The sequence below is a fragment of the Prunus mume genome, linkage group LG6, assembly GCF_029339155.1.
Source record: "Prunus mume cultivar Tortuosa linkage group LG6, ASM2933915v1, whole genome shotgun sequence".
In the NCBI taxonomy this organism is placed as follows: Eukaryota; Viridiplantae; Streptophyta; class Magnoliopsida; order Rosales; family Rosaceae; genus Prunus; species Prunus mume.
Genome location: NC_142703.1, coordinates 10,735,183 through 10,762,021, shown reverse-complemented (window position 1 = coordinate 10,762,021; position 26,839 = coordinate 10,735,183). Strand labels below are relative to the sequence as shown.

At 38.3% G+C, this 26,839-nt stretch overlaps 3 protein-coding genes across 9 annotated transcripts; 2 read left to right on the top strand and 1 right to left on the bottom strand.

Annotated features, from left to right (window-relative positions):
* The first annotated feature begins 1,171 nt into the window (after window positions 1–1,171).
* Window positions 1,172–14,976, top strand: LOC103334305 (chromatin modification-related protein EAF1 B-like). 3 transcript variants are annotated; one of them, XM_089053840.1, is made up of 24 exons: window positions 1,203–1,531; window positions 3,296–3,498; window positions 3,606–3,660; window positions 3,741–3,838; window positions 3,933–5,382; window positions 5,473–5,592; window positions 5,700–5,975; window positions 6,740–6,931; window positions 7,112–7,192; window positions 7,514–7,571; window positions 7,679–8,196; window positions 8,300–8,353; window positions 8,574–8,634; window positions 8,728–8,924; window positions 9,041–9,094; window positions 9,192–9,272; window positions 9,445–9,582; window positions 9,703–9,819; window positions 10,467–10,567; window positions 10,734–10,940; window positions 11,075–11,456; window positions 12,251–12,329; window positions 12,405–14,089; window positions 14,425–14,976. In XM_089053840.1, the coding sequence occupies exons 2-23, from the start codon at window positions 3,356–3,358 to the stop codon at window positions 14,006–14,008; spliced, it is 6,066 nt and encodes a 2,021-aa protein (XP_088909966.1). In that variant the 5' UTR covers window positions 1,203–1,531; window positions 3,296–3,355; the 3' UTR covers window positions 14,009–14,089; window positions 14,425–14,976. The 3 variants fall into 3 exon arrangements, with proteins under 3 accessions (XP_008235469.2, XP_088909966.1, XP_016650804.2); XM_008237247.3 differs by having other exon boundaries at window positions 1,172–1,531; window positions 8,577–8,634; window positions 12,251–14,089; XM_016795318.2 differs by having other exon boundaries at window positions 12,251–14,089.
* Window positions 14,977–16,050: 1,074 nt separating this feature from the next.
* LOC103334306 (Homeodomain-like superfamily protein) lies at window positions 16,051–17,308 on the bottom strand. Its single transcript, XM_008237248.3, has one exon. It carries the CDS (start codon window positions 17,166–17,168, stop codon window positions 16,263–16,265), a length of 906 nt encoding a protein of 301 aa, XP_008235470.2. The 5' UTR covers window positions 17,169–17,308; the 3' UTR covers window positions 16,051–16,262.
* Window positions 17,309–18,234: 926 nt separating this feature from the next.
* Window positions 18,235–26,827, top strand: LOC103334537 (endoribonuclease Dicer homolog 3a-like). Of its 5 annotated transcripts, none has more exons than XM_089053839.1 (26): window positions 18,238–18,510; window positions 18,607–18,790; window positions 18,885–18,998; window positions 19,274–19,408; window positions 19,497–19,566; window positions 19,882–19,946; window positions 20,037–20,171; window positions 20,311–20,469; window positions 21,140–21,281; window positions 21,378–21,483; window positions 21,563–21,755; window positions 21,838–21,998; window positions 22,081–22,299; window positions 22,388–22,653; window positions 22,780–23,048; window positions 23,156–23,688; window positions 23,788–23,873; window positions 23,988–24,208; window positions 24,284–24,493; window positions 24,645–25,118; window positions 25,220–25,492; window positions 25,602–25,937; window positions 26,026–26,080; window positions 26,210–26,290; window positions 26,385–26,496; window positions 26,620–26,827. In XM_089053839.1, the coding sequence occupies exons 1-26, from the start codon at window positions 18,413–18,415 to the stop codon at window positions 26,825–26,827; spliced, it is 4,905 nt and encodes a 1,634-aa protein (XP_088909965.1). In that variant the 5' UTR covers window positions 18,238–18,412. The 5 variants fall into 5 exon arrangements, 4 of the variants coding, with proteins under 4 accessions (XP_088909965.1, XP_088909964.1, XP_088909963.1 ...); XM_089053838.1 differs by having other exon boundaries at window positions 26,023–26,080; XM_089053837.1 differs by having other exon boundaries at window positions 18,239–18,510; window positions 26,026–26,290.
* The last annotated feature ends 12 nt before the right edge of the window (window positions 26,828–26,839 follow it).

The window sequence follows — 26,839 nt, the reverse complement described above, 5'->3', positions numbered from 1 at the left end:
GTTTGTTCGTTAATTACAACTACATTAGAGGAAAGTTATAATAACTGAGCTGCTATGTTATGCTAATTTGGGACAGATTTATTGAGTTCTAATTTTAGCATATATATGCATGCCATAAGTATTATGTAAAACAATAAGTATTATTAAAATGTAAATAACTAAAAAGAAAGAGAAGATAAGAGTCGGTGTGCAACAAAAATGTATGTATAAAAATAACATAAAATAATCAAATAACGTGGCAAAACGATTTTCTACTTCTATTGATAATAAATGAGATTCAATGTGATTATAGGTTATTTATGTAAAATAAATAGTCAATTAGGATGTAAATATTTAAGGACAAAAAGAAAATAAGACCCTATGTCCAACAAAAATGTCTATAAAAGGATAAAATACTAAAAGTTATTAGTCTGTGCGAGCGTGTAGAGAGGCAAATACAATATAACACACCAAGAATCTAAAAAAATAATTTAAAAAAAGGCAAAGCAAGATTCAAAGTGATTCCAAGTTACTTATGAATAAAAACAAAAACAAGATAGTCAACGAAAATTCAATTTATCTATCTAACTATTGCTTTTAAATGTATATATATATATATATAAAGTAAAATGTAAAAAATGGTGAAACGTTCAAAATACCAGAACATGCCCATGATTAATCAAAATATTAAAAATTAAAATTATTAATTAAATGAGAATAAATGGTAAATTCACATTTTTTCTTATAAAAAAAAATCAGATAATAAATTCTATTTTTATGGAACACAATTACTCATTATCTTTTTTAATTAAAAAAATAAAATAAAATATTGAAAAAAAACAATTGACACACGTAACTAAGGGACTAGTTTTGAACAAAGTTACAAAGACATAGGAAGTAACTAGTCATTGTATTCAACATATATAGGAGATCAAAATGGATCTAATAACAAGAGATGAAAAAAAAAATGAAATCAAAAGGGTCAGGTATTTTTTGGGTGGTAAAAAAATGAAAAAGATTTAATGTTCTTAATTTTGGCAAGTAAAAATGTTTTGATATCTCCCCACGGCCTGTCTCTTCTTCCTCATCGAACCCCAATCGAAGCAAAAAGCTTAGACAAAAATAAGTAATAAGACTCGAGAAAATTAAAAGCACGTAATAATAAAAAGCCCAAAATGGACGTCCAATTTCTCTAAGCCCTCTTCTTTGTTCGTCTTCTTCCCCATGCGCACAGCCCACTATTCGCAGAGGTCGCATAGTCCCCAACACACCCCCAACAACGAAACATCAAACCGAAACCTAATAGAGGAAAATCCAAATACCAGTACACAGAAATCAGACAGAGAGAGAGAGAGAGTTTCATAGCGAGTCTAAGCAACCATTTCATGGCTGACATTTGGAGCGAGGTGTTGTGTTCTAGGGCAAACTCGGCCTTGTTTCAATTCTGAGCGTGTGCGCTGTTCAAAACCCTAGGAGAGAGAAATTAGGCGAAATTGAAGTCCTCACTGTCGTGCCCTAGCTCTCAATTTTGCTACCCTGTCCCCAATTTCAGGTATTTTTGTTGCTCTGTTGGTATTAGGTTTTTGCCCATGGAAACCCTAGAATTTTGAAATTAGGCATTCAGTTAGGGTTGAATGGAATTAGGGTTTCGTTCGTTGGGCAATTTGTGTGGAGTTGTCTTTCGTGTGTGATTGTGTAATGCATTGTGATTGAATGCTCGCGGTTTATAAGGTAAGTTTTGCTCTCTATGCCCTTATGGTATTGGCATGGGATTAGGAGCCAGAATTTGACGTTCCACACGGGGGATTGATTATGTTGTTTCTTTGAGTAGTATGTTAGTGGTTTTGAAACTGTAGTGGATATGTGTGAGGGTGCCCATGTGAGAATTCGAAGGAGATCATTGGGCAAGCCTCTTGCATGCAATTGTTGCTATTAGTCATAGCATTATTAGTGCCAAATCATATATATTACAGTACCTTCGAGTAATGACTTACCATATTTTGGTCATCGCTTACCACATTTTTCCTTTTCTGTTCTTAGCTACGTGAACTAGGTTTCATTTTTCAATTAGTGCTTGGTTTCGACCGGAAGATATGCCACTAATGCAGTGTGTATTTGTATTCTGAGGTTCACAATAGTTCAGTAATGTAGCTACTTATATTTATTGCCTTTAAATTCCCTTTCATTTTTTAGCGTCTCACAGACTTCTTAAAGATTGAAAACTGTGCAGCCCCATAATTTTGAATAGTGAACTACAAATCATTGATGAAATTTTTGTGGAAAATAGTTTTCTGAAAGATGGGGGAATAATGAGTTTATGATCGTGCTGAATTGACACCTTTTATTTATTTCTATGTGATTGCTATATTAGTTTACATTTCCTATTTTAAAATTGGACAGGTACAGCGAGTGCATTTTCCTATTTTCAAATTCTTCTTTAAATACTTATAATTTTTCTTTCCTCCTTCAACCTGTTGATATCTGGGAGGAACGGAACTATGGATAGATTTGATAAAAGAATGCAACTGTGTTATGTTGTGCATATTTCATATGTACTTTAGCGGGTTATCTTAGTAAATTGTAAGTTTGTCATTTGGGCTCTATAGGTGTTCAATAATGTACCTATCTTTGTGCCTGTCTGTGTGAATTGTGTTATCGAGCATGGTGCTAATGCACATCATGCTATACCTGTTTCTGCATTTGTTTAGAAGAACATCATAATTTGAGATTGGTCAAATGCTTTTGTTTTGCTCTATAAGAGAAAACCGTTGTAGTACAAATCGTAGTAGTGAAGTGACAATTAAGCTTTGCCTAAAATAATTGGGTAATTTCCATTTATTTTTAATATGATTAGGTCCAACTCTTAAGTCAGGCATGTGAACATCAGTGTGTGCTTGTGTTGGATGGTTGAGCGAATGGGGATTGTTTATTTCTAAAATAGCTGATGTCATTTGTCATCTGATATAGTATATATATAATTTTTTTTTTCTTCTGCCGATTCTAATATATTATGTTCACATCTTATGTCCAAATGTATCATTTTGCTGCTTGTGTTGACATTTTTGGTATGTTTAAGAACACTGTTTCTTGAGGGACTTATCATTTGTGTAACTAGTTAACTGACATTCATGCTATTTGATTCAGTGAAATGGGGACATATTCTCCTCATTTTCTTTAGATACAGCATTTAAAATTTAGTGAACTGATATATTTTTTAACTTATTACTTGTGTGTAAGGTTATTATCCTTCTTTTAAGTTAAAAAAGTACTTTCAATTCTCTATTCTTATATGACTTTTTGATACCTGTTCTTTCAGTGAGTTTTATAGACTTTGGATTAGATGGGAGATTAAAGATTTGCGGGCATTAAGGTCGGAATGCATGGATGTAGCTCAGGATCTGCTCTCCTAGTAAATGCAGAGGTTGATTCCATGGGTGGAGTGGTTGACGGCGGAATTGGTATTGGTTTGAAAACCTCTCCGCGCCGAGCAGCAATCGAGAAGGCTCAAGCAGAACTTAGGTATGATTTCTCATTTGTGTTTACCCCTCATCCCTTCCAACTTCTACTTTTGGATGTTTTCCCTGTCTACATGAGGTATATAATTAACTGTTATTTGCTGATAACAGACAGGAGTATGATGTGCGGGAGGAAAGAAGAAGGGAGCTAGAGTTTCTCGAGAAAGTATGGAAATTTGATCTCGTGGTGGCTATTTATTTTTTGACTGCTTTATGTAGTGATTATCGCAACGCTCTTACTTTCAGGGTGGCAATCCTTTGGACTTCAAACTTGGAAATGGAGCTTCTGTTAGTGTCCAGTCTACTTCACTCACTGATCAGCATCCAGAACAGTTTGTGACCAGGTAGTCTTTATTTTTATATAATTACATGGTTTTTGAATTAACCGGCTCAAATCTCTTCATTTTTTCTTTTTCTTATATCATGGCGTGATCTCAGTGAAGCAAAAGGTAGTTTTGCATTGACTGCATCACCGCGTGGGGACTCTGTTGAAAGTAGTGGTCGACCAGAGGTTCCTACACTTTGTGAACCCAATAGTGCTGATAATCTCTTACTATTTGATGGTGACAATGATGTGCCTGATGGGGAAAGGAATTCTATGCATCTTAGTAGAAGGAACAACATTGGTCCATCGGAACAGTCGTCCCAGATGGATGGGACTCAAAATGCCAAGGAATCTGAAGACTCTGCTATATTCCGTCCTTATGCTCGAAGGAACAGGTCCAGACCAAATCGTGATGGTACTCGATCAAATTCAATGGATATACAGGGTCGTGGTGGTCAGGGATCTTCTTTACCTGCTCGTGGGGTGTCAAAGGATCCTAAGAGGCTGATATCTGAAACAAACAACCAAAAGGACCAACCTCCTGTCGCTAGCCTAAAGTCTGTGAGTTCAAATGGTGATATTGCTCCCAAGATTGTAACTTGTGATAATCAGTTCGATATGGAATTGGAGGGGGTGCAGGCCCTTGAAATAGTTACTGGTCCAACGAAAGATAGTTCTGAAAGCAAATTGGATGTTACAACTCCTAAAAGTTTGAGAGAGAGCGAACACAGTCAACCATGTCAGGTTGATTCTCAGGAAGTGCCCATTGACGTTTGTGGGAGACCAGATGTTGTTGAAGAAAGGGAACCACTAGTATCATCTGTTCTTGAAGGTCCTTCTTGTGCAGCTACAACAAAGACTGAAAATGAAATCAGTTCTGCGCAGGTGAATGGGTTTAGCAATTCAAATAGAGAGAGTAAAATTGTACCAAATGAAGTTCACGTTAGCAGTGCAGCCTTAGGCACAAAGGGTTTAGATTCAGAGTCTTCTTGCACCCAAACTAGTGTAGGATTAGATGTAAATAATGATAGTGACATATGTACTACTACAAGGAACACTGATAATGGAAATATTATCGAATCATCAGATGTTGATGGGGCACAAAATCTGGCTGGTGGTGAAATGGTACAAGAAGGTAATGAAACCAAAGCTGTTGACAGTGGTTGTATTGTTAATGATCACCAGGCTTCTGTTTGTCAAAACCACTCTGGCAATGGTGAAGTCAAAGATGAGGAGGATATGAGTGAAAGTAGACCTGAGTTGCATAATGAAGCTAAGCTTCATTCAAACATTGAGGGGGAACAACCGAGTGACCATACAATATCAGGAACTGATAAGAAAGTGGATGATGTGTTGGATAATAGTTCCAAAATCAACAAAGAGAACTCTTGCACTAGCATATCTCAGGGTCCTCAGGACTTATCTATGTGTGAGGTCCCTGAGACTGTTTTGTCAGGGAGAGATACAGCTGCAGGTTCTGACTGTCAAACTCCAGGAGTTCACTTGAAAGTGATAGACAAGGCACATGAAGATTCTATACTGGAAGAGGCTCGGATTATAGAGGTTATTTCTCTCTTCCCCTGCGATTTATGATGTCTAATTTTACAAACTTTGAAGGAGCATCTTACTTACTCCATCAAATGTAATAACCAGGCTAAGCGTAAGAGGATTGCTGAATTAGCTGTTCATTCTTTACCCTCGGAGAATCGCCGAAAGTCTCAGTGGGATTTTGTCCTCGAGGAAATGGCGTGGTTGGCAAATGATTTTGCACAGGCATGATATTATGATTATGCCCATATAGTTGAAGCTAACTAGTATTAACTATATCAATATTTTTAAAGTTCCCTAAACATTTTTGTTCAATTATTATGCGTTTATAGGAGCGTCTTTGGAAGCTAACTGCTGCTTCTCAAATATGTCATCGTGTTGCTTCTACTTCTGGGTTGAGAATGGAAAAGCAGCATCAACATTGGGTGCTAAAGAAAGTGGCTCATGACTTGGCAAGGGCTGTCAAGCAATTTTGGCATTCAGCTGAGACCCTTTTGAATGGTGACGATTCAAGTTCTTGTAAAAAAAACTGCAACTCCGATTTGGTTGGGTCAATGAGTATTGATAGCAACGAAGCTTCTAAAGCCAAGGATGGCGAATCTAATATGGTGCTGGTCATTTATCTGGACCTATTTTTTTAATGGTCTTTACTTCTGGTCAATTTAGTGCCTAGAAATCCTATGCTATTTAAATGGTTTGTTTCCCCTTATCTTTAGCATACGATAAGTGTTTATGGGTCCATGTCTACTAATCTAATGAACTTTTCTCGTTGATAGACAGCTTTGTTAGTTACTTTTCTCGTTGAACTCTTAGATGTTTACTTAGTTATAAACTAATCAGCTATAACCACAGAGAGGGCAATAAAATGTGAGCAGAGAGAGTAAGTTTATGCCATTAAAAGAATAATCTGTCACCTTAAGCATGGATCAGGTTATTTTCTCCCCCATGGTCGAAGTTATTTTGAACTTGCTGAACCTTTATTGTTCCTAGTTTTTCTGTGGATAGGGGTAGATCAAAGTACAGAAGTGTATTAAAGCTCTTGATGACTAATTCTCTTTTTTCAATATGCCAAGTGCCCTTAATAATGATTGGAGTTATACTGGGTTTATAGTTCCAAAAGAGGTTGCAAGATGCTTTGGTATCCTCTTGGAGAAAAAAATACTCACATGGATGTTTGAAGTTGAGTAATGTAACATTGCTTCATCTGTCTGAGGTGGGAATGGGTCCTCCAAATTTTGAAAATGTTGAAAATGTTGTTCATGACTCTAATCTGTATGTCACTGATATTGTACTTATAGACCAGAAGTTTTGAAATTTTTTGTCTTACCTGCATGTGCCATATGTTGTTGATCTAAATAATGGTCATTGGCAGGAGCCAAACAAATATTTGGAGCCGCAATATTCCCGAAAAGATCTTGCACTATCTATGCAGGGATACGCAGTGAGATTTTTGAAGTATAACAACTCTCGGGTTCCTGTTCTTCAAGCACATGCACCTGCTACTCCTGAGAGAATGTCTGATTTAGGGATTACAGAAATGTCATGGGAGGATCACCTTACAGAGGTGTGATTAAGTTCTTTATGGTCTTTTTTGTTGAGTGAAGCTATCAATCTTGACATTGTCACGCATCTCTCCATCTACTTTTCCTTCTCTCTCTCTCTCTAGGGCAAACTAAAGTCCTTTTATTTATTAGTTATGGATTTGTGTGGGTCATTTGTTAAAAATGAGTTTATGCTTTGGCAGGAAAATCTCTTCTATGCAGTTCCCTCTGGCGCGATGGAAACCTACAGAAAATCAATTGAATCTCATTTGGTTCAGTTTGAGGTAAATGCAATGCCCATCAGTGTAACTGACATAGGTGCTTCCTGTTTCTGGTTTCACAAAGGAATTATTACATTTAAAAGGAGAATGATGGGGAATAAAATGTTCAGTGTGAATAAGTTGTCACCTGTCTATAACAGTACACCCAACTGTTTCAGTTATTATAGGAATGAAACTCATGTTTATATTTGGTATGATGTATGGTGTTATCATTATTGATTTGTGTTTTTGGTGGAAAGTTGCTTACATTATTGATTTGGTAATTGTTTGAATTCTTTTCTTTTTTTGGTTATCATTGCTGATTTAGTGACCTAAAAATTTCAGAGAAGTGGCAGTAGCATGCAAGAGGAGGTTGATACATCTATGTATGATGCTGGAGCAGGTACAAGCTTAGACTATTTTGATATAAGTATCAGTAACTTGAGTTTATGTTTGTTTTTATTTTCTTAGCGAATCCTGTGCTCATTAAATCTACATTTTAAATCTCAGAGTTTAGTTTTCAAGAGGCTGCATATGATGAGGATGAAGGAGAAACGAGCACCTATTATTTGCCTGGAGCATTTGAAGGTAGCAAGTCCTCAAAATCTAACCAGAAGAAGCGACAGAAGTTGAAGATATATGCTTCTAGGTCGTATGAAGCAGGTGCTGATTTGGCTTTTGCGCAATGCACATCTGCAACTCAACAGCCCATGTCGATGGGGAAAAGGCCTGCTAGTCTCAACGTTGGTTCAATTCCAACAAAACGCATGCGCACTGCTTCCAGGCAGAGGGTCGTTGGTCCATTTGGTGGTGGAGCTACTGGGAGTAATGTTCAGGCTCAGATGAAGACAGATGCTTCAAGTGGAGATACTAATTCTTTTCAGGATGATCAGAGTACTTTGCATGGCGGATCTCAATTCCAGAAAAGTGTGGAGGTTGAGTCTGCTGGGGACTTTGAGAAACAGTTGCCCTATGACTATGCAGAAACATCAATGAAACCTAAAAAGAAGAAGAAGGCAAAACATCTGGTACATAAAATATTCATATTTCAACTGGATAATAATATGGAAGGATCTTTAGTTCTTTTACATTAATCACTGGTTAAGTTGCTTGTATTCTTTATGGTTGCAGGGTTCTACATATGATCAAGGATGGCAGCTGGATTCTGCTATTCTTAATGAACAGGTATTTAGTAAAGTTGTTAGATATGATGTGGGTCTGCTATTCTTAATAATTTTTTTAATCTTTATTTACAAGTTATTTTCATTGTGTTTTCTATTCTATGTAAGCTTGGTCTACAATTTTTTTAGTCTGAATGTCATTCTCTCTCAGTTAAGTGTTGCTTTGCATTCTATGAATTATATTCTAAAGTTGCAAGCAAATAACTGATGGTCCCTTAAATTAGCAGAGGGATCATTCGAAAAAGAGATTGGAGAGTCATCATTTTGAATCGAACGGAACGATCGGTAACTCTCTCCAGTGTGATATTTGTTTTAGCATTTGATTTGAGAATGCACTTGCTGTTCTTCTCATTTTCTTTTTGAACTGTGTTTCTATAGGTTTATATGGGCAACATATTGCCAAGAAGCCGAAGATATTAAAACAATCTTTGGATAATACTTATGACAGTATGACTCCAATGGCTGGGTCCGTTCCTTCACCAGTAGCATCCCAAATGAGTAATATGTCCAATACCAGTAAATTTATTAAGTTGATTGGTGGTCGAGACAGGGGACGGAAAACTAAATCGCTAAAGGTACTCTTTGGTGGTACCCTGTTTGACAGTGTGCTAACACTTGACCCCCCGTGTTGTGCTGTTTTTATTTTACCATGTCCACTTATACCGTCAATGTGCATTTAAACTTTTTGCAGATGTCTGTTGGGCAGGCAGGTTCTGCAGGTCCATGGTCCCTGTTTGAAGATCAGGTTAATATGTTATTGATTTCTTTCTCAAAATTTTCTTTCTTCTGTTGATATAGAGGTACCAATAATTACCCAAAATTTACTGTTTTTGTTACCTTAGGCACTTGTTGTTCTTGTACATGATATGGGCCCAAATTGGGAATTTATAAGTGATGCCATCAACAGTACTCTGCAGTTAAAGGTTAGTATAATTGTTGGAGCACCTTCGTGTGCTTATTGTCTATTGTGAGGATGATCTATGTGCGTTTCAAGACAGTCTCAAGCACTTCTATAAATTAAACTTTGTTTTTGAAGTGTTGGTTTTCGTAGTCTTATGCATTGAGTGTTGCTCTTGTTGACTTTGTATCGTGCAGTTTATTTTTCGCCAGCCTAAAGAATGCAAGGAGCGTCACAAAATATTAATGGATATGAATGCTGGTGATGGGGCTGATAGTGCTGAAGATTCAGGATCTTCTCAGCCTTATCCATCTACAATACCGGGCATTCCCAAGGCAAGAGTGTGTTCTTTAAAGTACAAGTTTACCTCATATTTGTTCATGTTCAGCATGATAAACCTACATATATCAGTTTAATCTTACTTTTGTTTGCTGGCGTTTCTGCATGTCATGCAGGGCAGTGCCAGACAATTATTTGAACGCTTGAAAACCCCAATGGAAGAGGAGACTCTGAAATCTCATTTTGAGAAAATAATTAAGATTGGTCAGAAGCATCACTATCGGAGGAGTCAGGTTTGTGAAAATTAAGTATAGATTTGTTGAATATGTGCAGATCCTATTGCAGTGGCTCGATTTTGGGTCAATATTGCTATCAGTGTCTCTGTAGCTTGCCCATCCTTACGATCAGAAATATTCTACCTTCCAACAAAAGGCAAAATCTTTTTGCAGTAATTAATGTTGGAATCTTCCACTATTTGTTACAGCATGATTGCATTGATTTTTTTTTTTGGTGTCTTTGCCATATAAGATTTTATGGTTGGATGACATGCTACATTTGAGATGATAATCCTTTTAGTTTCTGTGCTCTGACCTGGCAGTTCTTGATATTGTCATCCTGTAGAACTAACTGTTTTTATCCATAGGATTAGGTTGGTAAGATTGAGCAGTATTGTAGCTTCTTAAACTAATATATGATGATAGAGTGTTGTCAATTTCCTGTTAATGATCTGAGTTTGAACAAAATAGATTTCTTGACCCAACTCAAAATAGTTGTGAGTAACAGGCTTAGTTGGGTTCAGTTGAAACTTGAAATAAAGTATCGTTTAGTGTTGTCAATTTCCTGTTAATGATCTGAGTTTTCTCTTATATGTTGCTATATGTATACTCGAACTCCTTCCTGAATCCTAACAATAATTCTTTGTGATTGTGTATTTGTGAAGAACGATAACCAGGATCCGAAACAAATAACAACAGTCCACAATTCTCATGTTATTGCCCTCTCCCAAGTCTGTCCAAATAACCTGAATGGAGGTCTTCTAACGTAAGTTCTGGTTCTCGGATTTGATAGTACTTTCTGCTATTTAATCAAGTCATTGTTGATTATTTGTTCATGTCAGTATGTTATCATGTATTTTCTTCATTTTCTTGCTCGTATGCTTATTTCTCTTTTGTGACTAATATAAGTATTTGGGTTTTTATCTGTGAAGCCCCCTTGATCTATGTGATGCCCCTTCATCAAGCTCAGATGTTCTTGGGTATCAAGGTTCTCATGCTAGTGGTCTAGCAATGTCAAATCAGAGTGCTATAGGGTCATTACTTCCTTCTGGGGCAAATGCCTCACTACAGGGATCTTCTGGTGTGGTTCTTGGCAGCAACTTGTCCTCACCGTCTGGCCCACCTAGTGCCAATGTCAGGTAGTGTCTGTTTGGGGTTGGGTTTGTTATTGTGACCTTGATTTACATTTTTCGTTTATGAGATTGATCTTACGTGCTTTTGTTTTATTTTTTATTTTTATGGCTCCTATGGTTTCTCATTATTCATGGTACAGGGAGGGTAGATACAGTGGTCCAAGAGCATCATCTTTACCAGTTGATGAGCAGCAAAGAGTGCAACACTACAATCAAATGTTATCTGGTAGAAACATTCAGCAGTCCAGCTTGTCTGTACCTGGAGCTCTTGCGGGAACTGATCGTGGAGTTCGTATGGTACCTGGTGCAAATGGAATGGGCATGATGTGTGGGATGAATAGAGGCATGCCGATGTCAAGGCCAGGGTTTCAGGGAATGGCTTCCTCATCTATGCTGAATTCTGGGAGTATGCTTTCATCCAGTATGGTGGGGATACCAAGCCCTGTAAATATGCACTCTGGAGCTGGTTCTGGTCAGGGAAACTTGATGTTAAGACCTCGCGATGCTTTGCACATGATGCGGGTGAGTTATTGACACTTAGTGTGTTGCTATGTGCACTGGCTATAGATTGCAAAGATAATATCAAATGGTTCTTAGCCTATGATGCCTTCCTCCTCAAGGATAAAAGTTTTGCAGGTTGACATAAAAATGTACCGAAGTTGCAAGATGTTCATTTTTAAAATCTGATTATTTTGTTCTATTTTTTCCTGCCACTTTGGGAGTGAAGTTGAAGAAGGAAGTCTAAGATCACATATGCCAAATTGCATAATGTCAACCATGTTTGTTACTTTTATCTGATTGTATTTTTTTTATTCCCACCACTTTAGGGGTGGTAAGAGGAGGAAGAAAGGGGGAGGAAAGGGGTAGGTTTGTCTTTTGGGTGTTCAATATTGGTTACTTTCAGTTTGTTGGTTTTCTGCCTCGTCTTTTGTTTGTAACAAAATGCGTCCTGAAGTCTGAAATTGTCGCATGTGTACATTTGATTTACTTATGTTTAATGACCTGCTGGGTAGTGGATCCCAACTAGAACATAAGTAAGTTTCATGGATTAAAAGTTAAAATCTTAGCCCTCGCCCTCTCTAAGCTTGTGTTGGCGGGCTTCCACACTAAAATTGATTTTGTTACTTTTATTTAGTGTTCCTCTTGATTTTAAAATAATCTCTTTCCATTTCACTGCTTTTTCTAGATTGCCATTCTCAGCGGACGCTTTTGATTTTATTGTTGCATTTTCCCCCTTAGTAGTTTCTGTGTTCCGCTTGTAATTGTCCTGTTCTACCAAGGCTTTATGTTTGTTTGACTGAGTTTTTCTGTCATAGCCTGGGCATAATCCGGAGCATCAAAGACAACTTATGGTTCCAGAGCTTCAGATGCAGGTTACACAAGGGAATGGCCAAGGTATTGCTCCATTCAATGGGTTGAGTTCTGGTTTTCCTAATCAGACAACTCCACCATCTGTTCAAACATATCCAGGTCATGCCCAGCAGCAACATCAAGTATCCCAACAACAGTCTCATGCACTCAGTAGTCCTCATCACTCTCATCTTCAAGGCCCCAATCATGGTGCGGGGCAGCAGCAGCAAGCCTATGCCATCCGTATTGCGAAAGAGAGGCAGCTGCAGCAACAACGGTATTTGCAACAACAGCAGCAGCAGCAGCAGCAACATCAGCAGCAGTTTGCTGCATCTAATTCCTTGGCGCCACATGTCCAGACACAGCCCCAACTTCCCATTTCATCAACTTTGCAAAATAATTCCCAAATTCAGTCGCAAACTTCACCTCACCCAGTATCTCTGCCCCCTATGACACCATCTTCCCCGATGACTCCCATATCATCCCAGCACCAGCAGAAACTTCACCTGCCGCTGCATGGGCTTAGCCGGAATCCTGGTGCAGTTGGGATGACCAATCAGATGGGGAAGCAACGACAAAGACAACCCCAGCAGCACCATCTTCAACAATCTGGTAGGCACCACCCTCAACAGCGGCAACTTGCCCAGTCTCAGCAGCAGGCTAAACTTTCAAAGGGAATGGGAAGGGGGAATTCAATGTTGCATCAGAACCTCTCCATTGATCCTGCGAACCTCTCCATTGATCCTTCTCATCTGAATGGGCTTCCAATGCCTCCAGGAAGCCAAGCCCTTGAGAAAGGAGAACAGATCATGCAGTTGATGCAAGGTCAAGGTGCATATTCCGGGTCTGGCTTGAATCCAGTAACATCGAAGCCATTGGTCCCCCAATCACCAAACCATTCTCAGTTGCCGCAAAAGTTACTTTCTAGCCCACCTCCTTCATCAAAGCAACTCCAGCAAATGCCTTCTCATTCTGATAACAGCACTCAAGGCCAGGTTCCACCAGTTCCCTCTGGTAATACAATATCAGCTTCACATCAAGCTGTCTCCCCATCAATTAAGGGTTCCAACCAGCAGCAGCTGCAGTCGCAGCAACAGGCACAACAACAGAAGCAAGCTAATCAGACTCAGCCTTATGTTCAGAGAGTGCTCCAGCAGAATCGTCAAGTAAATTTAGAGATTCCAAACAAGTCTCAAAATGATCTAGCTCAGGTTGATGAGCAACCTGGCAATGGCACTTCACAGGTGGGTGTGAGCATGGCAATTCCTCAGTCCAGTATTGATTCATCTAATGTAGTACCAGTTCCTTCTGCCATTACTTCTCAGTGGAAATCATCAGAACCAGTGTATGATTCTAACATGTCAAATTCAACCACTCAAGTGGGTCCGATTGGGAGCCCACAACTAACAAATTCATCTGGGAATGAGCCTGTGCCACCTATCAGTCAAGGGTTAGGCCCTAGACAGTTATCTGGTAGCTTGCCCTCTCACGGGCATAATGTTGGAGCACAGTGGCAGCAACAGCAGCAGCAGCTACTGCAACAGTCTCCTTCGCTGCCATCCCCATCCCAACAGCATCATCAGCAACAAGAACAGCAGCAGCAGGAACAACAGTCACCCCAACATCAATTGCCTCTGCAACAGCAGTCTCAACAGCAAATGCAGCATCTGCAAGCAGGGCAAGGAAGTTTGTATATGATGACTGGTAATTCAAAACCAGAATGAATGATTCTAAGGAATTGAGCAGCTGCAGCAACTGGTCCTGCCAGGGTTGGATCCGCATACCCTTGGTACAGTGGTGTACAGGTAGTTACTATTTAATTTCATATTGTATATCCATATTATTAGCCTCATATTCATGAAAGAAGAAATTGATTGCTTTTCCCCTTTTCAAATCAATTCTTAAAAGCTTTTGTACCCCTTTTTTGGTTGTTTTCTCATTGTCTTTCTTCATAGTAAGATTCGACTTTGAATTCACTGTTGCAGAGTATTATTGCATGGGTGCTAAACTGCCATTTCATATTTTGTGTTTTGTGCAAACAATTTTTGGGTTGTCTAATATATATATATTTATGGGATTTAAAGGAGTGATGTATTTCAATCTAAAAGGTATCTGATTCTAGGTTTGGGGTTTGGTGCAGATGAAGCTGATTATTCCATAAGAGGGCATCAACAGGAAGAGCTGGTCATGGTATTTGCAGGTTTTGTTAAAAATTTAGCTGAACTAGTGAAGTGATGTTGCAAAGGCATTTTCCTTTTGTTTTTGGAAAAATCTTGTAAATTACCACTGGTCTAGAGCTCTGGGAAGATAGAGACTGATATAGAGGTACGTGTACAGAGGTCTCTTATCTTTCCTTTTCCTAGTACCTGTTTCTTTTAATTTTTTTCCCTTATTTTTTTTTTGGTTTATTTTCCTTGGTCTCCCTGCAAATTTGTGGAGGGTGACCCTATTTCTTTTTGCCCCAGTAGATTAGCGCATGTATTAGTACCCTTTCAGATTAAGGGGGTTGCAATCATTTTTATGGGCAAAAGCCTTTTGCAAATCTTGTGAATATTTAGATGTCTGATGTAATACATTGGTCAATGGGATTAGAAAATATCAATCATCTGTGACTGCCATGTGCTACCTGGAATTACTGTAACTTGTAACGGTTCTCAGTCTTATAATGCAACGAGTCTTGATAGCTCATCCATATCTGATGTTTTTATAAAGGCGGAAGCATCTGCAATGCCAATTATTTTCTGTTTTGAACTTAGTGCTGGAAACTCCGCCTGAAAAAGAAAAAAACAGTCGGGACTTGGGAGCGCCATTATATCTCATGTTTGATTTAAGTTACAAACTTTCAGTGTTGATGCCGGTTCGTGTTAAGACTCATTCCCTGGAGATTTGTATATATGTTTGAGAGAATACTCGTAAGTAGATAATGTTTTCCTTTATTTTTTGAGCCATTGATGGTCCGTCACATGAGGCATTGAAGAGGGTATCTTTTGCTCATACTGACCAAGAACATTTACAGCCAGCCTGCTATTTGTTTGGTAGCATTTAAAGATAATAAACAAAAGAGGAGCTTTGGGGCCCAAATTCTAAGTTAAAATTTCTCTTATCAGCCAAGCCTTTTTGGTAGAAAATGGAAATATGTAGTTTTGAAAAATTAAAAAGTACAATCTTTCACCATCATTTTCTTGGACACAGCCCATAGGGTAGTCACTGTTTCAAATATCAATTGTAAGAAGGCCGGAATGTAAACAGCACAAGTCTCTGATATGTGCTTGCACTTCATAAACATAGTTTACTTAGAATTCAAGGAGCCCTAGGTCCGGGTCCGGGTCCGGGTCCCGCGGCGGAGAGGGAGGGATATGCCTAAAAGAAGCAAGATGAAATTTTAACAAACCTTCAAGGAGACAGATTCACATGCATTGTGAGAGCCGTGGCCAATCAATGTGCCAAAAATAACCAAGCAAGTGCTTCTCTGGTTTGACCAATGTCCAAGTTCTTGGGCTAAAAGATTGCATCACATCAACTCTTTGGGCAGGGATCTTTAACAAGCAAGCATATTATGATAGTTGAGAAGGGCAAATAGTAAGAAGACAGGCAAATTGTTAGATTGGTCAAGCAACCAAGAACACAAGCAAACCAGAAGCTACTTATAGCAAAATTAAGCATAACAACTAGAAAATTATACTTAAGGCTGAATTTGAAGCTACTCATTCCCAAGGTTTCTGATCAAAGCATGAAAATTTATTTGCTATGCTAGGAAAACTACCACTAGAACTAGAATAATAACAATTGCACATAAATGGGATTGAATCCCTCAACAAATTAGACCCAGAACCATTCTACAAATTCTGGGTTTCAACTGTCAACTATACAAATCCAATGGAACAACAACACAGCTAAAAGATCATAATTTTACAACAAAAAATAAAGATTGAACCTTCGAAACAGATTAACTTGATAATGAGCAACAAATCATCATGATTAGCTACTCAACTTGTTGGTAGAAGAGCCAAAGGCCTTGTCAATGGAGTCAACAATCTTTTGCTGGGATTGCAGAATCATATCAATCCTCCTCTTCTCCATCTCCAATCTACACCTCTCTGTTTCCTTCATGATCTCCATCCTCGTGTTCTCAACCCCAATGAACCTTTTCGCAAAAGCCCTAATTTCGTCTGCTAATTCCAAAGCCATCTCTCCTCCCATCTGGGGCGGCTCCACCACATAGCCATTGTAGCCACCGCCACCGTCCACTGCGTCTCTCGATCTCTTGGCTGCCGCTGCCATCGCCGCTGTGTCCTGCCAAAACGAGGCTTGTCCTCCAGAAAACCTATTCACAATCGTGGGCCTCCGTAGTATGTAATCAATACTCCGCACCTTACTGGAATTCTCCTCATCATCATCCTCACCATCAACATCAACGCCATGACGATCATGACGCTGCTCTTCTTCTTCTTCTTCTTCTTCTTCTGGCTGACATGGCATCACAGCCATGGGTCTGGAGGAGATGGGCATGGGACCGCGCTCCATGCTCTCCATGAGATCGAAGAAGGGCCAACGCGACCTCGACCCGGGCCGGAGGCGCTTCTTCAGTGTACGGTGCCGTTGCCGGAGCTTCTCCATCTTGTGACGGCACTGAGTGGCGGTCTTGGACTGCTCGGCGTGCTCGTAGCCGCATCGAGCTGCCACCGTCACCGCCACCTCCTCCCATTGACTCGACTTGAGCGGACCTCTTCTCAGCTTGTACCACTTTTCCTGGTAGGCCCGGATCATCTGCACCGTCTCTTCGTGCGTCCATGGCAGAGGCTGGGCCTTCTTGGTGGAGACTGGCGAGGCAGGGACCGAGGCCGAGGCTGAGGCCGTGGGCGAGGGCGGGGGTGGTGTGGACATTGTTCTGATGTCTAGGATTAGGGATTTGGAATTTTAGGGTTAGGGTTTGATGGGAATTGGGGGTTTTTGTGTTGAGTTTTGTGGAGGTGGTGGTGGCGGTGACGGTGGTGGTTATGGTTGAGAGAGGGTTGATTTTGGGTGGGGGCCTTTTAAGTTTAAGTCAATGGATCCGAACCCGTATTTGACATTTTAAAAAGACTATTTGGGCTTTATTTGTACGGAAAGACCCGCAATTCGAACCCGAATTTAATCAAGTGCAACGTCAAATGATTGAATTTTTTTTTTCCAAGGTCAAATGATTGAATTTGATTGGATATATAATATGATTCAAGTTCTATGTGGGGCCCCATATTGAGATTTTAATTTTAAATTATAATTTATTGTTTTTGTTTTAAATTGTCTTATGTTATTGTATTAATTTTGTATTTGCTACATTACTGATTTTTTAAATGTAGTTTGTAAGATGTTACATTTACTTATGTTGCGTACAGCACAACGAAGAGAAAAAAGACTACATTTAAAAAAGAAGTTTCGAATTCAAATTTCCGCATTCTAATTGGTAAAAAGAGAGACCATTTTATTGTTATTTCATGCTTAGTTTCTGGTGGAAAGAGAGCAAATGGCATATTAGAAAATTTCCATTAGGTAGATTAGAAAAGGGTACAAAGGATAGATATATCTTAAGAAACATGAAACCAAAGGAACATATGAAAAGTGATCATCTTTCGTCCACATTGAAGTGATCCTTTTTCAACACATTGTAACGCAATAAAATAATTTTTTCATTATAGAAAATATGAATAAATTGCGACTGAGAAAAAAATTATGAAGAAATTTCTTCCGTCTGTTTCTTTAAAAAGAATACATGGCCTTTTATCCCCAACAGATAAATAATCCCAATTCACGCATTTTGGTTTCCTTTTTTGGGTGATGGGGGGAGGGGGACCACACACGTTTTTTGCATTTAAAAATGCTTCTGTTGCTTGTTTTGGACATAAGAAAAGTACAAGCTTTTGTTCTTCCTTTCATGTAATTACTATGTTGACAGAGACAGAGTCAAAGATATCAGATAAAGTTGGGACAGGAAGATACAGAACATATGGAGAATCATGGGTTATTGATGGCAATGCAAGGGAACCAGTTTTTCGTTTAAAATTTCGCCCAAAAAAAAAGAGGGAATCATTTTTACTTTGCTACACAAAAACTCAAACTATACATTCTTCAAAGCTTCAAGCTTCCCTAACATGGAGCACTCTCATCCTGAAATGGGCCTCACTGCTCTTGATCATTCACCTGAGAAAACTCAATCTCCTCCAAATCCCAACCATTTCATCCCCAGAAGGTTTCCCTCTTCTCCTTTTACCTTTTGTTAACATGTTTGTTTTTTCAAAGGTAGAAACTTTGAAAGTTTTTTGTATGTGTGTGTGTCTCTGTACAGCTACCAAGTGAAAGTGTTTGAAGTTGCAAAGCGAAAGAACACGATTGCGGTGTTGGAAACCGGTGCTGGGAAGACCATGATAGCTGTGATGCTAATCAAACACATTTCTGAAGATATGATCAAGTCCAATGGCAAAAGAAAGCTGATAATTTTCTTGGCTCCAACCGTTAATCTCGTCACTCAGGCAATTATCACTTCTACTGTTGCAATATTCTATGTATAAGTGTTTAGGGGCCTTTTATCATTGAAATGCTGAATTAGTGCCTTTTTGTTAACAGCAATTCAATGTTGTCAAAGATTCTACAACTCTTGAAGTGGGAGAGTACTATGGAGACAAGGGAGTTGATGAATGGAGTAGGAGCTGTTGGGAAATGGAAGTTCAAACACATGATGTAGGTTTCTCTTCCTCTATAACTCAAATAATGAAATAAAGTTTTGGGTGTTTTTTTAAAAAATAAATAACATAAAGGACAAGAAAACTCTCCATTTCAGTGTAGCATGGAATTGTTATGGATCTCAATGTTAGTTTCATCTGTTACCATTTCTTAGACTATTCTTTGTTTGTGCATTTTATGTCAGTATTTTGATATTCTTTTTTAGTTAGATTAAAAATTTATTCAGTATTATCCAAGTGATGCTTAATCAGTTTTTCAAGTACATATGGTAGATACTGGTGATGACACCACAAATTCTCTTGGATGCCTTGAGGAATGCATTTTTGAGCTTAGAAAGGTTTTGCTTATTGATCTTTGACGAATGCCATCGGGCTACTGGCAATCATCCCTATACAAAAATAATGAAGGTAGTTGCTAAACGACTCCCACTTTTAATTTTGTTTTATTCAAATAATGTGAATACACTTAAATGATTAGAATATTCTTTTGGAGAAGGAATTTTATCATACATCCGGCAACAGGCCAAAGATTTTTGGAATGACAGCATCCCCTGTTATAAGAAAAGGTAAGATATTTGTGTTTCTGCATACGATTATCTGATGTTTTGTTGGCACAGAAAGGTGAACTCAATTCTTTGCATGGCTTCAATGTGGTTAATACAAAACACTGCATTCACCACAATTTGAGAAATCTTGAACCTCACTCAAAGATTCTCACTTATTATCACCAAAAATCATCCCATAATGAGGGGAGGAGATTTTTTCTTATTCTCTCTACAATCTTATACATTATTACAATTTGCTGCATGTTCATTATCAAGCTAGTGCTATTTTACAATATGCTATGCAAAATTATGAAGACAACCCTCTCTGCATATCAGGTGTCTCATCCACCATGGACTGTGAGAATCAAATATCAGCACTAGAAAGCATCTTGGATTCTCAGGTATTTTGAGTTTTCATGTCATGATTATTCCCTACTTATTATGAAAATTAGCCTCTAAATGTCTATGTATCTTGATATGTGCTGGTAAAGGTTTATGCTATAGAAGACAGGGCAGAAATTGAAGCATATATTCCCTCAACGGTCCAAACTTGTAGATTTTATGAGAAAACATGGTTACTCATGAATTTGGGTCTGAAAGGCGAGATGGAAGCTTTGTGGTCTAAGGTAGTCCTGCATCATATCAAATATTTCATGCCAAAGGATATAACAGTATATGTTTTTGCTATAAAAAAAATGTTATTCAGTCTTAGCTTTCACTTATGTACTTATGGGAATACTAAGAGGTATTTAACTGCATGGACAGTATGCTTCTATGTTAGAGTTGCATAGGGAAGTGCCAAGTCAGTACCAGTACTACCAGGACATTGATGATAAAATAAAGATGCTGAGAAAGCGGATGTCCAATGACTACATGAAGATTTTATATTGCCTTAATGACCTTGGCCTCATATGTGCATATGAGGTATGGTTGTTCTCTAGCTAAGTACAAACTGAAAAGCAAAAAAATAAAGAAAAATAAAAGGAGGAATGTGATCTGTTTGGTGTGTTCCTTTTCTTTTTTTTTTTCTTTCTCTCGTTTAAGATTTTTTCCCTTGGTAGAAAACCCTTTCTTAGAATTACTTATATGGTTTGAATCCACTCAGAAACATTAAGAAAACCATGAACGAACAGAGCTTCAGTTTTAAACTTTACTCACATCATGATGTTCTTACCTTGCTTAAACTTAAGTCTGTCTAAAGAATGCCTCCAACGTCGAATAAGAGTCTCAATTTTACAGTAGAAGAGAACGGCTCTTCTTCGACGTCGGAGGCATTCTCTAGACAGACTTTAACAGCCACTATTTGAGTAAGGTTTAAAACCGAAGCTCTGTTCGTTCCTGGGTTTTCTTAATGTTCTGAGTGGATTCAAACCATATAAGCAATTCTAAGAAAGGTTTCTCTAGAAAGATATGTCACTGATGGAGCTTCCAATAATCATGTACTTAACTCAAAGACAAGTCACTAGTGGAGCTTCCTATAATTATAACTCAAGGACCAGTCACTAGTGGTGCTTCCTATTTTCAATTTTTTTTTTCAGATCTTCATTTTTGTGTTCTGATTTCGTACTATTACATGATAATACCTTTTTTGTAGGCTGTTAAAGTCTGTCTAGAGAATGCCTTTGATGTCGAAGAAGAGTCCCAATTTTATAGAGGAATTTCTTTGAAGTTGAAATATTTTCTTGATGAAGTCTTACATATAATTGAAGGCTTTCTTCAACCTAGTATGCAGCTCGGTGAGTTTGTATCCTAATTTTGGATTGATATTTAGTTCTTCTTATGATATAAATTATAATATTTCTTTACTGATGTACTTCCTTCACACTGCTCAGGCAATAGCATTTGTACAGATTTTGAGTTTGACTATATAAAGGCACACGATTTGGGCTACATATCTCCCAAGCTACATGAACTTTTACAAATTTTCCAATCATTTGGGTAAATAGAACTACTTCACTGGTAAAGTCCTTTTAATTTTCTTATAAAGTCAATTGATCAGCCTGCTTTGCCATTGCAGAAGCGGTAGCCAAGTTCCATGCCTCATCTTTGTAGAGAGAATTATTACAGCTAATGTAATTGAAAGATATGTTAAGAAAGTACCATGCTTATCTCATTTCACGGTTTCATATTTGACCGGAAGTAACAAATCAGTTGGTGCAGTTGCACCAAAGTTGCAAAAGGAAACTTTGGAATCATTTCGCTCTGGGAAGGTACCTAATCTTTAACATGAAAGATATCAATTTATATGAAGCTTTTGTGTGTTTGAAAACCATATAATCAGTGAGGTATCAGGTCAACCTATTATTTGCCACTGATGTAGTTGAGGAGGGAATTCATGTCCCAAGCTGTTCCTGTGTAATCCGTTTCGACCTGCCCAAGACAGTCCGTAGTTATGTCCAGTCCCGAGGACGATGTCGAACAAGCGATTCTCAGTTCATCTTAATGCTTGAAAGGTGAAGGCTACTTTTTTTTTGTTTTGTTTTATATAAAAGTCATTTTAAGTCTACTAAGATTGTTTTTGACATATATTTACAGGGGCAACAAGAAACAAATAGATCAAGTATTTGACGTCATCAGGAGCGAGTATTCAATGACAGAGACGTCAAGAAACAGAGACCCTGAAGTATGCATTTTAAGAAATTGTAATTTTGAGGAAACAAAAGCATATTATGTAAATGCTACTGGAGCATCAGTTACAGCCGATTCTAGTGTCAGTCTCATACATCGATACTGCGAAAAGCTCCCTGGCGATAAGTACGGATATTTTCCCTTGTCACAAGTTCTATTATTCATTTGAGTAGTTGTTCTTCTACATTTTCTACATGATTATTGCAAAATGTAGGTACTTTATTCCAAAGCCAACTTTCGACTTCGAAATGTCTGAAGGGTTGTACCAGTGCAAAATAACATTACCTCCTAATGCAGTTTTTCAAACAACAGTTGGTCCTCTGAGCAGCAACACTCATTTATCAAAGCAGCTCGTATGCTTGGAAGCTTGTAAAATGCTCCATGAAATGGGAGCCTTGGATGATCATCTTCTCCCACTTATCAAAGAGCCTTCAGAAAATGATCTCATTACAAAAAGCAAAGAATCATCTGCAGGTGCAGGTATGTGTATGCATGAACCTAATTTTTTGGCTTTCAAGGGAAGACTATCTACAACTTATAGTTTTGTACTATTATAAATATGTTATTGGTCATTATCATTATCCAAGGATTTTTATTTTATGTAAGGAACAACTAAAAGGAAAGAACTGCATGGGACGACTTGCATTCATGCGTTATGTGGAACTTGGGGAGAAAAACTTGATGGTGAAATTTTTGAGGCCTATAAATTTGACTTCTTCTGTAATATTAATGAGACATACTCGGGATTTGTTCTACTGATTGAGTCAAAGCTTGATAATGATGTGCAAAATATTGAAGTGGATCTTCAATTGATTTCAAGGATGGTTAAATCTTCTGTTTCTTCTTGTGGAAAAATGCACCTGAGTGCAAAAGAGGTAAGCTTGTTATATTAACTCCCCAGTTTCTTCTTCCGTTATTTAAAATTTGAATATAGTTTTAGAAAGCACTTTCTGTAACTCTATGATGCCTATTTTCTAACCAGGTAATGCAAGCTAAGTGCTTTCAAGAATTTTTCTTTAATGGCTTGTTTGGGAGATTGTTTTCGGGATCCGAATCAGAAGGGACAAATAGAGAGTTTTTACTTCAGACAGAAACAAAATCACTATGGAGCTCATCATATATGTATTTGCTTTTACCAATTGAGACATTGGACACTTCTAATACCAATCCTTGGAGAGTGAATTGGATAGGAATCAGTTCTTGTGCTAATGTGGTAGAGTTTTTGAAGAAAAACTATTCCGTGGGTCCTGAGCATTTTAACGGTGATCAAGGAAACTTATCACTTTCTATGACTGGTTCATCCATGACAGAGTGCATGGCTTCAGATCTAATCCACTTTGCTAATACTTCAATTGATGTTCATAATCTCCAAGATTTGTTAGTATTGGCTACTCACACAGGAAGAATCTATTCAATCGTTGAAGTCATTAGTAGCAAATCTGCTGAAAGTCCCTTTGAGGAAGCTGTTGATGCTGCCTCATTAGAATACAGCTATGCTGAGTACTTCAAAACAAAGTAGGTGATATGTGATCCTCTACAATCTGTCATGCTTATTAAATTTTTCTCCCTGACTTACCATATATAACTTGCTGCTGCTAACACGAACATGTTCAGGTATGGGATTGTCCTTGTGTATCCTGGACAGCCGCTGTTACGGTTAAAGCAAAGTCATAATCCCCATAACCTGCTTGGTGCTGAAGGTTTGTTAAGTTGTACACTTGGTGCTTTGTTTTACATATTTCCTCATCCAATGCGGTATGTGATCTTTTCTCGAAATGTTTCTTTTCTTTCATTGATGAATCCAAATTGAGCAGGTGCTGCATCAAAAGATGGTCGTTCTGCTGAGATAAAGCCACAAGCTCATGTTCACATGCCACCTGAGGTCTTAGTTAGTATTGATTTTCAAGTAGATGTTCTCAGATCGTTTTACTTGCTACCATCATTAATGTACCGTTTGGAGTCACTAATGTTAGCTGGCCAGCTTAGAGAGGAGATCAATGGCAAATGGGGCAACATTAAAATATCAAGTTCATTGGTTAGTTCTATTATCAACGTAATTCGCTATCATTTGGTACTATAAGCAATCTAATACGAAATGTTTTGCGATTAGATTCTAGAAGCACTCACAACACTTAGGTGTTGTGAAAATTTCTCATTGGAACGTCTGGAGTTTCTTGGAGATTCAGTTCTCAAGTATGTTGTGAGCTCCCACCTTTTTCTTAAATATCCCGAGAAACATGAAGGGCAATTAACTGCTCGACGCACAAGGGCTATTTGTAATGCAAACCTGCATAAACTAGGAACAGAACGCAACATACAGGTTTTGGATCTTCTCTCCTTTCTTTATGCCTTATTTCAAGCTATAATTTATTTTCACATTGCTGAATTCATGAACACAAATACAGTCATTTTTCTGTGTTTATCTTTTCTGGATACTTTTATGAACAAAGAATTTATTTCTTATTTGGCAGGGATACATACGAGACGGTGCATTTGAACCATGCCGTTGGGCTGCTCCAGGGCAGCATTCTAGATTTCCTGATCCATGTAAGTGTGGAGTGGATACTTTAGAAGTACCTTTGGACAGCAGATTTCAAACTAAAGATCCTGTTAAGGTTGGAAAGTTCTGTGATAGAGGTCACAGATGGATGAACTCAAAAACCATAGCTGATTGTGTTGAGGCCCTCATTGGCGCCTACTATGTGGGTGAAGGATTGTTTGCTGCACTTCATGTGATGAAGTGGCTTGGTATTGATTCTGAATTGGAACTCTCATTAACCATTGAAGCCATTACGAGGGCATCCCTGCGATCCTACATTCCGAAAAATGATCAAATTGAAGCCTTGGAGTCGAAGCTTGGCTACAAATTTTCTGTCAAGGGTCTGTTACAGGAGGCCATAACACATGCCTCTCAGCAAAAACTAGGTGCCAGCTACTGTTACCAGGTTGCCACTGATTCTTTCTGGACATAATAGTTTGTTCTATTCTCTTTTCAAATAAAGGGATCCACATAATAGCTCACTTTTGCTTCTTGAATTATTGACAGAGGCTTGAATTTCTTGGTGATGCGGTGTTGGATGTTCTAATCACACAGCATCTCTATCATAGCCACACAGATGTCGATCCAGGAGAGCTGACTGACTTGCGTTCAGCTGCTGTTAGCAATGAAAGCTTTGCTCGAGCTGCTGTACGAAGAAACCTTCACCCACATCTTCAACATTGCTCTGGGTTACTTCTGAGTCATATCACAGAGTATGAGAAGTTGTGTACAGAAGCTCTCAACAACACCAGCTTATTGGAAGAGATAAAAGGTCCAAAGGTAAGACTACTTGGCTTTCAAAGTTTTATACAGTTTGCTGCTTTGCGTTAGTGTGATGTTATGCCTCTAATTATGTATTGTTTAATGGTAATGCTCTTGTCTGATACAGGCTCTTGGTGACGTGGTGGAGAGCATAGCAGGGGCTATACTAATTGATAGCAAGCTTGATCTTGATGAAGTTTGGAGGGTGTTTAAACCACTATTATCTCCGATCGTGACCCCTTCAACTCTTCAATTAGACCCGCTACGTAAATTGAAGGAACGATGTGATTCTCTTGGGTACTTCGTGAAAGAAACATTTACTAAAGAGGATGCAATTGTCAATGCAGAGCTGAGTTTGCAGCTGGAAGATGTTATTTTGGTTGGAAAAGGATACGAACGGAAAGCGAAAGCTGCAAAACAGAGAGCAGCTCGTCAATTGTTGAAGAAGTTTGAGGGTTACTTGGTAAGATGTTGTTCATTATAACATTTGCCTTATGTCTCGGATTAGTGTTGGCTTCTCACCACCTAGTTTGTTACTTTCAATGCAGCAGAGGAGCAGAGACATATCTTATGTCCAGTTTGATTCTAAAAGGAGAAAACTTGAACGTGAGCATTTGGATGATTTATCATCCAAAGACATGAATATTGATACCTGCAGCAAATTAACTGATGATGGTTCTTCAAAGCCAATCATGCATACAAACGAAAACATGACTCAAATGTTATCATCTGCAGAGTCAAGAGTAGACTCTACACCAGCCAATGGCTGTTCCAACAAAGTCTTCGGTGACAACATTGAAAACTCAGGCTTACCTGGTTAGTGCCACAAATGCATTTCATTTTAGTTTTTCAATAAAGAAACAAGATATGTAGTTATTCTGTTTTATTTGCTATTGGTTCTTGTTTGCAGTTATTGATTCGATCAATACAAGGAAAGGCGAACCTCGGAAAATGCTCTACGAACTATGCCAGAAATTGCAGTGGCGAAGGCCTGAATTTACAACAACAGAGGATAAATCAAGGTGATTAAAATCTTTCAAACGACACTTCTACTCTCTTTTGACCGAGAAAAATAGAAGAAAACTCTACTTCTCTTACTTTCTATTTTCCTATGGGTTTAACTAACTAGTGTCTTCCTCATGCAGAACCCCTATAGAATTTGGTGAGGGCTCTGAAAAGAGAAAAGGTTTCAGCAGTTTTGTTTCAGACATCAGCTTGCAGATACCCAACTTTGGCACTATTGTATGCAGAGGAGAACCTAGAGCTGATAAAAATAGTTCATTTGACTCCGCAGTAGTTGCCATGCTTTACGAGCTTGAACGACGGGGAAGACTTACCATTGGATGCTCTTAATATGCTAAAATA

Excerpts from the sequence above, each read along its gene's own strand:
- LOC103334537 (XM_089053836.1), top strand. The coding sequence starts at position 18,413 with ATGGAGCACTCTCATCCTGAAATGGGCCTCACTGCTCTTGATCATTCA. Across the intron at positions 20,470-21,139 it reads GCCTCATATGTGCATATGAG|GCTGTTAAAGTCTGTCTAGA; the intron begins GTATGGTTGTTC and ends CCTTTTTTGTAG. Across the intron at positions 23,689-23,787 it reads GCTGAGTACTTCAAAACAAA|GTATGGGATTGTCCTTGTGT; the intron begins GTAGGTGATATG and ends GAACATGTTCAG.
- LOC103334305 (XM_016795318.2), top strand. The coding sequence starts at position 3,356 with ATGCATGGATGTAGCTCAGGATCTGCTCTCCTAGTAAATGCAGAGGTT. Across the intron at positions 3,661-3,740 it reads AGCTAGAGTTTCTCGAGAAA|GGTGGCAATCCTTTGGACTT; the intron begins GTATGGAAATTT and ends TCTTACTTTCAG. Across the intron at positions 8,635-8,727 it reads TGAATCGAACGGAACGATCG|GTTTATATGGGCAACATATT; the intron begins GTAACTCTCTCC and ends GTGTTTCTATAG.
- LOC103334306 (XM_008237248.3), bottom strand. The coding sequence starts at position 17,168 with ATGTCCACACCACCCCCGCCCTCGCCCACGGCCTCAGCCTCGGCCTCG.